The following is an 11,253-nucleotide window of genomic DNA, read 5'->3' as shown; positions in this document are numbered from 1 at the left end:
GATGGTGAACCCATGGCTGAGAGGTCAGCACACACACATTGAAAACTGGGAGGTGTTTCTATGCCTTGGAGACAGTCGGCTAGGATGCCTTCAATGGTTACTACCCAGCAGCGCCGTGTTGACTATGTATTTTCATGGAAGGGGTAAGCTTTTGTATTTTGGCAAAGAAAAGGTATGTACGCTACTCCTTGACCTTTGGGACAAATGAGGGAGTCAAGCTGAAAATCATGTCTGCAGACTTAGATTTTTGTTCCCCTTCCCCTGCCCATCCTAATCCGTAGAGTTTTGAACTATAGTCATTAGTCCTGTTTATGGCAGGTAGTCTTGAATGTATTTTTCATTTCTGAAAATTAGACTCCAAAAGGCTAGCGCTTGTAACTATGATTCTAAAATGTAACAAAGGTATTTTCAAGTATCTGGCAACTGTAACATTTTCACCGGTTTTCTAGTTAGTAACACTGAAAGTGGATTATTTGTGAAAGTAGAGACTCTGGAATTTTAACGCCTAAGAATCTTTTGGAGGGTACTTGTAAAAAAAGAAAGCAGATTCCTAGACCTGGTGTGGAGCTCCGGAATTTGCTTTTTACTGAGAACCTCAAGGAATTCAAATGTGTTTTGGGGGCACACTTTGAGAAATAATGTGTTAAGCCTGGCCATTTGATTTTGCCCCCTGCTGGAATACCATGGTGGTCTTTCATGTATTTGCTGCCATGTCTGTATTGGTTTTCCCCTGAGGCAACAGTCAGGATGGGCTAGGTTGTGCTGCAGAAAACAAAAAACAATCCTCAAACTCTCAGTGGCTGACAAGGTCAAAGTTCATCCCCTGGGCTGTGGGCAGAGCGCTCTGTTGCACATTGTCTTCATTCAGGGTCCTGATGGGAATTTTGTTGGCTGCCATGTTTGGGGGAAGAGAAGATGGCAAAGCTGGGACTGGCTCTCCCAGCTATAACAGGTGTCACTTCCATTCATGATTCATTGGCCACACCTAAAGCGGTGGGGTGTGACAATGCAACCTTCTTGTGAGCCCAGAGGAGAGGTATATGGATATTGGAAACGGTGGCAACGTCTGCCCCAAGGGATACAGGAGGCAGAGGCATCAGGCCTGGAAAGATGGTTCCTAAGCTCTTTTTTTCCAAATTAATTAACTTTAATTCATTTATTTTTGGCTGCATTGGGTCTTCGTTGCTGCACACGGGCTTTCTCTAGCTGCGGCGAGCAGGGGGCTACTCTTCGTTGCGGTGCGCGGGCTTCTCGTGGCAGTGGCTTCTCTTGTTGCAGAGCACGGGCTCTAGGCACACGGGCTTCAGTAGTTGTGGCATGCAGGCTCAGTAGTTGTGGCTTGCAGGCTCTAGAGTGCAGGCTCAGTGGTTGTGGCGCATGGGCTTACTTGCTCCGCGGCATGTGGGATCTTCCCTGGCCAGGGTTTGAACCCGTGTCCCCTGCAGTGGCAGGTGGAGTCTTAACCACTGCACCACCAGGGAAGTCCGATGGTTCCTAAGCTCTTGAGGAACACAGGGCATCAATGGAGGGTGAGGCACTACCCTAATATCAAAATAGTGGTAATTATTTCCGAAATTGCCCATAACATCCCTGGAGATATTTCTTAATCTTTTAATAGTATTTTATATCTGCTAGGATTAATTAATAAATAGTTAATGTATGTTAACAGAAAGCCTCCTAATGGAACTTTCTTTAAATAGCTGATAGTTTTTGAGACAAGGAACACAGCGTAGGAACAACAGAGTTTATGGTAATCACGTGGCATGATGGAATTGTTAGTGGTGCCCAGTCCTGCTGCTCCTTGAGCCTGGTACTTAGCGGAGGTGCCAGGGCACCAGGTCCCTCTGCTCTACCCCCATCTGCCACCTAACTGCTCTTCAGCCCTGGCTGAGACCCACCACCTTATTTCTCTGCATCTGTTTCTTCCTCTGCGAACTGAGTTGGAGAGAGACAGTGGATCACTAACGTCTCTCAGGAGAACCCAGAAGCTTCAGTCCTGATGTGATCAAATATGATGAAGAGTTTTGAGTCACTCCCTGTATGGAAAATCACAAACCAGGATATGCAATGGTATTTTAAGCTTCTGAGAAATATTCTCCAAGGTGACTTACTGCAAAGGAGCAAAAATGGCTCCTGCCACCCTAGATGCTAAAAATTCTTTGTGGAATGAGTCTTAAGACGTGCTTTATTAACCTGGATTTTCATTTCACTTTTTCCACTTACTGGATGTGTGCCTTCGAGAAGCTGGTTAATCCTCAGATCTCTCATCAGCAAAATGGATTCTAATTTATTTCCGAAGTTCTTGCGAGATTAACATAAATGATGTGACAACGGGCTTAGCATTGCGTCGAAGACATCCTGATAGCTGTTTCATGAATGTGAAATGAATGAAATGCCCAGCTAGTGAAAGACTGTATCATTATTATTATCATGCTTGGAGCTTTGTACATGGTGTATACCTGGCCACACTGAATTCTGCCAGCTTCTGACAACCTGAAAGTTTTCAGGAGATTCCTTCCATTCAGAGAAGAATCCTTTTATAGACTTTATTTCTTTCCCCAACTAAAACTCGCTTGGGCAGCTGGTGCATGAAATGCCCGTTAGTGACGTGTTTGGCCCCCACCAGGCCTTGCCTGCTGCCCTGCTTGCCAGGACAAGAGCAGCCTAGTCTTCTCTGAATTTTCATTCCTCACACCTCAGCCTCATGCTCCCCAAACAGCCTCGGTGCTGTCACAAAGCCCCTAAGAGAACACACACATCAGCTGGTTTCCTCGAATTTCACAGATGAGGGAGTGGAGGCAAACTTTTAGGCAGATGGGTCTCAGGTACTGAAGGAAGGGGGTTCCAAGGGGCTGTGGAGGTCCCTCTCCCTCTGGACTTTCCTTCTGCTGGGTTTCTGCCAAAGCAAGGGCGTGAGATGAACACCCGAGAAACCCTCTGTGCACCTGACTTGTCCAGAGCCAAATGTGTAGCCGCCGAGCCTCTGGCCCCTGGCGGGGCAGCTCATGGACAGCAGCGTGGAATCCAGCAGAACTCTCTGTCATCCTCTAGGGCTAAGTGGACAAGGAGGGTGGACATTTCACAAATCACAGTGAGGGCTTCCCTGGTGGCACAGTGGTTAAGAACCCGCTTGCCAATGCAAGGGACACAGGTTCGAGCCCTGGTCCGGGAAGATCCCACATGGGGTGGAGCAACTAAGCCCATGCACCACAACTGTCGAGCCCGCGAGCCACAACTACTGAAGCCTGTGTGCTACAACTACTGAAGCCCATGCGCCTAGAGCCTGTGCTCCACAACAAGAGAAGCCACCACAGTGAGAAGCCCGTGAACCACAACAAAGAGTAGCCCCCATTCGCCACAACTAGAGAAAGCCCACGCGCAGCAACGAAGACCCAAACGCAGCCATAAATAAAAAATTAATTTATATTTAAAAAAATCGTGGTGAGGTGAGTCATCTTTTCTCAGTGAAGAATCTCTTCCATTCCTCTGGAGCACCCTTCCCCCATTTATTCCTTCCCCGGTGCATCTTCTGGTCAGTACACACTGTGTACAGCCCCAAGGCTGGGTCAGGGGAGTGATGCTGATTCACCGAATCGTCAAAACGTGTTTCCTGAGTGCTGGATCGTGGCCAGACCTTTTCCTCTACTGTTTGCCCTTCTCAAAGTCCTTGATCAAAAAAGAAAGGACCAGGCTTCAAAATGGCTCGCTCAAGAATGAAAGAATGCGATTCTATAGCCTTGTCTCTTTGAACTCAGTGGGCTGAAGTCTTTGTTAAAATTTTATTGGTTACCATTTGGGTAAGAGTGAAATTGCTGAAAATCTGACTGTTTGAGACATGCTTGTATACACAGGCGGCAGATAAAATTATCCAGATGAGTTTAAGGGCACTTTGGTTTTTAGTACAACACACTCAGTCCGCCTGTGCTTGCCTTGAGTTGGGCTGTAGGGAGTGCAGAGCAGGAACCACAGAATTGAGTTCAAGTTCCCTTCTGCCACTTACTTCCCCTGGGATCTTAGCTGAGGGGCTTAATCTCTATGGAACTGAGGTTCTTCATCTCTAAAATGGGTCAGTAATGATCACCTTGGGTTCCTTGTGATAACATTTATAGTGTAACTAGTATAGGACTTAAATGTGATAGCTTAAAAATATCAACACTTATTAAGCATCTACTATACACCTTGGGCTTCTGTGCCCGACTCTCGGGCCATAGTTCACATTGTAACCATCAGAGATTTGTGCATTTATTAGGACAGTTTCCCCCCTTCCTCCCTGGGGCAGAAGATAAAATGTTTTGAGGAAAGTATACTGTCTCAAAATTCACACAAAGGCACCCATGTAGTCTAGCAAAGCCTGGGTCCATGGTGATCATGACAAAAATGATCATCTAACTGGAAAAGGCAATGTTGAAACTCAAAAATATCGCAGTGGTTGATAGTTGAGTCTGTGAGGCCAAGGAGGGAGAAGAAAGCATTCCTCACAGAATGAAAAGCTACGGCAACTCAACAGTAATGGTGATATTAAAACAAGTCCACAAATTCTTTGATCTTTCTTCCTTTAAAAGGTGGCGCCTCATTCTCCTCTCCATGAGTGTGGCTGCATTTACACTCTCCTGATGAACTGAGCACAGTGCAGGTGTGTGACTTAGGATGCCAGATCACCGAAGGCACTGTGGCTTCCTCCCTGCCTTCTCGGGTCACTCCCTCTGGGGGAAGCCAGCTGCCATGTTGCAAGGACTCTTGCCAACACCATGTGAGCCGTCTTGGAAGCAGATCTTCTAGCCTTGGTCAAGCCTTCAGATGATGCAGCCCTGGCTGACATCTTGTCTGCAGTCTAACCAGACACCCTGAGCCAGAACCAACTGGCTAAACCACTCCAGGATTCCTGATCCACAGAAGCCAAGAAGTAAATATTTATTGCCTTAAGTTGCCGAGTACTGGGGAAATTTGTTACGCAGCCATAGATCACTGATGCAGTGGTAAAAAGTCCCCAGTGGAAACTTCTCTTTGGTTGGAGCCTGGAGGCCTAGGCTGGGTGGCTGAAGGGGACACAGAAGATGAGGTCTGAGAGGGAAATGCCCGACTTCCTCTGTCAAAAAGTTAGGATATATCCTACCAGCAACTTATTCAAGCTGGAGGATGTTTTTGCATAGAGGAGTGACATCATCAGAGTTGATTATGATATCCCTGACATGAAATGGGTTGGGAAGAGGCCGGTTGTGGGGAGGGAGAATTCCAGTTAGAGAGTTCTAGGAACAACAGTCCAGTTAAGAGAAGATGAGAGCCTGAACTATGGCAATGGCAGAGGCAGTGGATATGGGAGGACTGTCTTAAGACATGGTGGTTTGAAAAAAGAAACGACCAGTCTCCAGAGCCATCTAGTGCAATCCTGTGTCACTCTGCATTGTGTGGGGTAATAAAAGTGGGCTGAACTATATTACAGCCGTATATTCACACCAACACACTCAAGATACTTAATCCCATGAGCTACAAAAGTGAGCATTTTTCAAAGAGGACTTCACAATTAGGAAATGTCTTACTCTCAGGATTTAATGTTAAGCATTTGAAATTGTCCTTTATAGAAACTCTAATTTCAAGAACAAAAAGAAAATAATGAACTCCCATCTTCCATAGGAACCCAAAGCCTCACATTTGTCCATGGTATAAAGAGGCCCCAGAAGATTAGACTGAACTATAGTGGGGTGATTTATAGATCTGTTGGAACACAGATTAAAGGTGGTTTTGAAGTGTTGGGAGATTCAAACAAAATCAGCATAGGCAGGGATATTAAATTCGCCAAGTACTCATCTCCCCCCAAAACCAGTTACCTTAGGAAAATAACATCTATCTTAGGTATTTCAATAGCCCCAGAAAGAGATGGATATATAAATGCTAAGCCATGAATATTTTAAATGGCCACATTTCTATCCAAACAGTGAGGGAAGAAAACATGTGTATATAAAAATATAAAACTTTCATCCTATTATCTTGAATGCATTGTACTATCACCACTCATAGCAGTATTTCAAAGTCTTTCTTATGGAAAGTAGAGCTCTAGTTGAACTAGAAGTTAAGCAGAGAACCAGAAAAATTCAAAGCCAGTGGAAAGTCAAGGAACCAAATTTGATTTTCAAAAGGAAAACGTTTGTGAACGGTAAGAGTTGGGAATCAGCGTTTCTGTTTCTGAAACTTTAAAAATAATCCTTTCTTTTACTTTTACATGTTATATGGAACTTTAAAAGAAATGTTAATCTTCAAATAACTTGATTCATTAAATACCTGTTGAATACTCAATGTCCTAATAACAGGAGGTAAGACATGTCCATTGAGAGGAATGATTCTTCTCTTAAAGTAAAAGTGAAAATCTAAGTTCCTTGAGGCAAACACTGTGCTGTTGACCACAGCAGTCCCGGGTCAACGGTGAGGCCTGAAAAGGGAATCACTCAACGAACGCCCTTTTGAAAGACGAATGGGTGAATGAATGAATGAGTGGACCAGTGTCTGCACACATGTAATGTGAATGACACTGGACTTGTACAAATAAGAACAAGGCTATAAATTTCAAAAGTATGTCTCTACCGTCAGATCTCACAAATATTTACAACTGAAGAGTTTGGTGGAAGATGTGAAAAATTCTGATATTTAAGAAAAGATGAAAATGCTGAAAGTGTGATCTAAGTAAAGCAGCAGCAGCATATTTTAGGAACCTCAATGAAACTATTTTAGCAAAAAGCACACTGCTCTAACTACAATGAAGAACACGGCTGTTCAGAATAATTGTGTCATGGCGAAAATAACTTAATGAAAAGCTGCTCCTTCAAGACCATCAAAAATCTGCTTCTGGCTCACGGTCCAAGGTGAAAGTTCCATGGAGTGAGCAAAGGAAAGGACAAAGAAACCACCACCGTGAGTGCCTGCATCAGTGCTATTTATTAGAGTAACTTTTCCTTTTTTTCTTCTTAAAGATTTCATAACAATTGAAGTATGTACAAAGTCTTACAGCATTTACACCATAGAAAGTGTCCTATTAGCTGATGAAGCCTAAGGCAGTGCTGCTGGGAGCTCCAGAGCGTGTCTACAAGAGCAAGGAAGCTGGGCACTGTAGGTGGACCTCTCTGCTACAGCAGCTGATGGACACCTAACTAGACCACCTGGAGGACAGGTTATGGGGGAAAAGGAACAAGCTGATATGCAGCTCTAGGGACCACAGGCTGTTAAAGCTACCTAGAGTTGTGTTTCTAGTTACCTAGAGCGTAACAAAGGTCCACAGCCTGACAGATTAACATATGCGCGAGAGCACAGTCACGCTGCTCAGATCTGGTTCAGCTACCAAAGGGATTGACTTGTGAATGGGAGGCTCTATACCGATATGGCTGCTATTTCCGTTTGTGTTCATGTCTTCAGAAAGCTCCCACCTGCCCAAGCCCCACTACCCTCTCCCTTTATCAACAACGACAACAAAGGGAGGTAAGAGAATCCGCATGGGATTAGTTCTTGACCAAAAAGCCAACTTAAAAAAAAAAAAAAAAAAAGACATTCAGTATCAGCTCTAGGGTGGCCATTCTGTCAAAAGATTAACAGTGGAAATTTCTCAATCAATCTAAATCGGAACAATATCAACAAACCCCGCTAACACCCAACCTCCGGATTTAATCACCTTCATTGTATCTGATTGTCTTTCCTTGGGGTCAGCATTACACAGAACCACCAACATGTACACACCGAATCGGACACAAAACGTACATAGCACCGTCGCCCCAACCCTTACTTGAGTACGTGGCGAGCGGATGTCAATACCTACATGATTGACACCGGGGTCCCCACTTTCTTCCTCAGAAAGCCCAGCCCGGTTCTCTCTCGGGTCAGTCACTATCTGTCTGGTAAGCAGACCCCATTTATTTTCCCACTGTTTCGGTCTCCAGTGTAGGCATATTGGCTTTTTGGTTTTTTTTTAATTTCAAAAAGATGCTACTCCCAACTTAAAAGCCAGTGGATAAAACTTTTAATTAAGACACCATAGCGCGGGATATAAAAACACAGGAACCACATAAATATTGAAGACGTTGTATATACCGTTTTCCTTGTAAACAGTTTTGCTGAAGATCGAAGCCCTAGTGTGAATCTGGCCTGGAACTTTTGGCGGATGGCGAGCGATCGGCCAGGCTCTGCAGCGATGGTGGCCGAGGACGCCAGGTCAGTCCCCACGTTGGCGGGCATGCAACTTGAAAGACATTGCACAACAAGCAACACAAAGAGAGTGGAGAAGCTCACAACACCGCAAGGAGACCTCACAACCTCCATAACTGCCGAGGCACGGACAGAGACCCCACCTCCCTCCGCTGCGCGCGCTTCCTCTTACACGTGGGACACCTTCTGCGACTCTCTGGCTTGTTTGATGCTATACAACCACTTGATGATGCGAGCGTTTCTCTCGATCGCGGAGATGCCATAGGGCACCCGGTCATTGGCACTGTCATCGTTTCTAAGGTCACTGTTACTGTCCTGAGACTGTTCACAGTCCGAGCTGATCATGCTGGCGCTGCGGAAGTTGAGGGAGATGATGTCGGAGTTGGCGCGGGCGAAGTTCTCCATGCCCAGGGTTTCCAGCTCCTCGGGGTCCAGTCCGCAGTAGTTGAAGAAGCGCTCCACGTCGGCGTCCACCCGGAAGTACCTGTCGCTCAGGTCCGACTTGGACCGCTGGAGCGAGGGTCTCCGGCCCACCCCGCAGGCCGGCTCGGCCGCCTCGGCCTCGGGGGACCTGACCGCGGCCGGGGCGACGACCTTGGGCTTGGGGGGCAGCGGCGGGGCGGAGCTGCTGCAGGGGATGGCCTTCAGGGGCTTGGCGCCCGTCACCTTGCGGATGTCCGAGGAGCTGTGCGACACGTGCAGGAAGGAGTCGGGGGCGGGCTCGAGCGGCCGCCGGCCCACGTGCGAGCCGCCCTCCTGCGGGCTGCCGCGGCCGGGCGTGGGGCGCACGCGCAGCGACTCGGCGAACGAGTGCCGGTGCAGCTCGGCCGCGTCGGCGCGCGGCGCCGGCCAGTTCCGCGCGCCGCGCTTGTGGCCCGAGCCCGCGCTCGAGCCCTCCGAGCTGTTGAGGATGTTCTTGAGGATCTCGAGCTTCAGGGTCTCGCGCGGCGCGCCGCCCTCGCTCTTGGCGCCGCCGCCGAAGCCCTTGAGCGTGGGGCTGCCGAGCGCGCGCTTGGCGCCCGGGCACACGGGGGGCTTGGCCAGCACGGCCGGCTTCACGGGCTCCTGCTTGGCGTTGATGACCTCCTGGCTCTTGACGTACTTGGCCTTGTCGGCCTCCAGCCGCTCCACGGCGCTGAGTCGCTTGGGGTTGGGCTCCGCCTGCCGGCGAAAGTAGTCGGGCCCCTTGTTGAGGATGCGCAGGGGCACGGCCGACGTGAAGGTGCCGGCGGGGCTGACCGGCTTCACCATGCTACCTGTCTGTAGGCTCTCCGTGGGCATGGCGGGCGCTCTCTCCCCGGCGGCCGTGGTGGATGCTCGTCTGCGCGCCTCCGGATGCGCCGGGCAGACACATGTGCGGGCGGCACAAAGGGCAGCGGACGGTCCGGAACCGAGTGTCAGCGGCGGCGGCGGCGGCAGCAGCAGCGGCGGCAGCGCCTCATCTCCCGGCTCGTTCACCGCCCCGTGGCTTTCGTTTCCTCGCCGCCTCGCCGGCCGCCCGGTGCGGAAAGGCCCCAAGCCCCCAAGTTCCTTTCAGCTGCTTCGCCGCCTCCTTTCTCCTCCCCGAAGGATGTGGGAGTCTCCTCCAGGTCTTTGTGTTCGACTGCAGGCAGAGCTGAAACACACAACAACCAACCGCGGGTTAGGATGGGCGAGTGACATCACGGCTGCAGCAACAGCGGAGCCGCGCGCCCCCGCCCCAGGGCACCCCGCCGCCCGCCCGGGAGGGAGGCGATCCCGGCGGCCGCACGAGGCCCGCGCCCCGCGCTCGGAGAAAGAGCGGCAGAGGGTTCCCACGCGCCAACTCCTCCCGCCGCCTTCCCAGCGGGGAGACCCGCCTCCCGATCACGCCCGGCTGGCATCGCTTATACCCAAACCCCGGAAACGCTAGACGAGTGCAGAAATGCGGGTCGTTCCCAGTTCATGAAATGCCACTGGGTTCCTGAGAATCCCTTTGCTGCTTTAGGCTACAGCATCGGTGACGTCTAATATGCCTCCTTTGCAATGAAGCAAACCTTTCAGACTTCTGTCAATCTCTCCTAACGCTTCAACAAGCACCCAACTCTTCAAAAACTGCAAAGGTGGGCGAGAAACGGCAGTAAACACGCAAATATTTCTTTAAAAGTCAACATTTTAATCTTATTTTTGCCAACCAATATATTTGAAAACACATTCACCTGCTAATGGAATGTGTATGAAGTTCAACCCGTTAAACACAAGCTTATTTTTTAACTAAAACAAACAAAAACCAAACAAAAAGCCTAGAAGTACTTCTAGATCAACCATATAAATAGATACTCTGATTATAAATGCTCCACAAATTTTTCACACAATGAGCAGAATCAAGTTGCTTTGTGCTATGTATTTTCCCAGATCCCCTAGAGAACTAAGAACACAATCTTGAGGTGTCAATCATACCTAAATATGTTACTTTATGGAAAAGTTGTATAATGGGTAAGCATTCATGGGGCTTATTTATGGCTTTCTGAACAACTTGACTCCCTCACGCCCCCACCCAAGCCCACTATAAGGAAACACTCATCAATACTCCCAATATAAATCTTGAGGGAGGCTTTCTACTTAGAGCATAACAGTGAAACATTTATCTCTGCAGCCCTCTGAAGTCCAACCACCTCTCTGCCTGTCACTGCTGGCGGAGAGCACTGATGAACGCATCAGCCTTCCAAAGCACTGGTGAAAGACCTTTTCAGCATCTTTGGTTGTAATTAGGAGTATTAAGAGAATAATGTAGTCAACTAACTTGTCAAATAACTAATTTACAAAATAAAGCGGTATTACTATAAAATGATCTGCTTTCACGGGAAGAAAATGAAGTGTCTTAAAATAAGCTTGGGGCGGGGGGCTGATATTTTTCCTTAACATCTTTTAAAACTCTTAATCTCTAAGTACACCCATCGTCCTGTTTCGTTAGAGACCATTTTGGTAATCTGCAAAAGGATTCGTTCTAATAAAAAGATTTTCCTATGCAAGATGTAAGAAGCCCCAAGGCAATTCCTCCGTAATGATTTCCTTTAATTGTGCGGTTCTATTATGATACTTCAATTTAGT

The 11,253-nt window shown here is 48.0% G+C and overlaps 1 protein-coding gene across 1 annotated transcript; it reads right to left on the bottom strand.

Moving 5' to 3' along the window:
- Nucleotides 1-7,984: 7,984 nt before the first annotated feature.
- On the bottom strand, nt 7,985-9,744 carry FAM110B (family with sequence similarity 110 member B). Its single transcript, XM_079722711.1, has one exon. It carries the CDS (start codon nt 9,463-9,465, stop codon nt 8,353-8,355), a length of 1,113 nt encoding a protein of 370 aa, XP_079578837.1. The 5' UTR covers nt 9,466-9,744; the 3' UTR covers nt 7,985-8,352.
- Nucleotides 9,745-11,253: the final 1,509 nt, after the last annotated feature.

Source organism: Hyperoodon ampullatus, assembly GCF_949752795.1.
Source record: "Hyperoodon ampullatus genome assembly, chromosome: 17".
NCBI classification, from domain to species: Eukaryota; Metazoa; Chordata; class Mammalia; order Artiodactyla; family Ziphiidae; genus Hyperoodon; species Hyperoodon ampullatus.
This window is presented reverse-complemented; position numbering and strand designations above follow the sequence as displayed.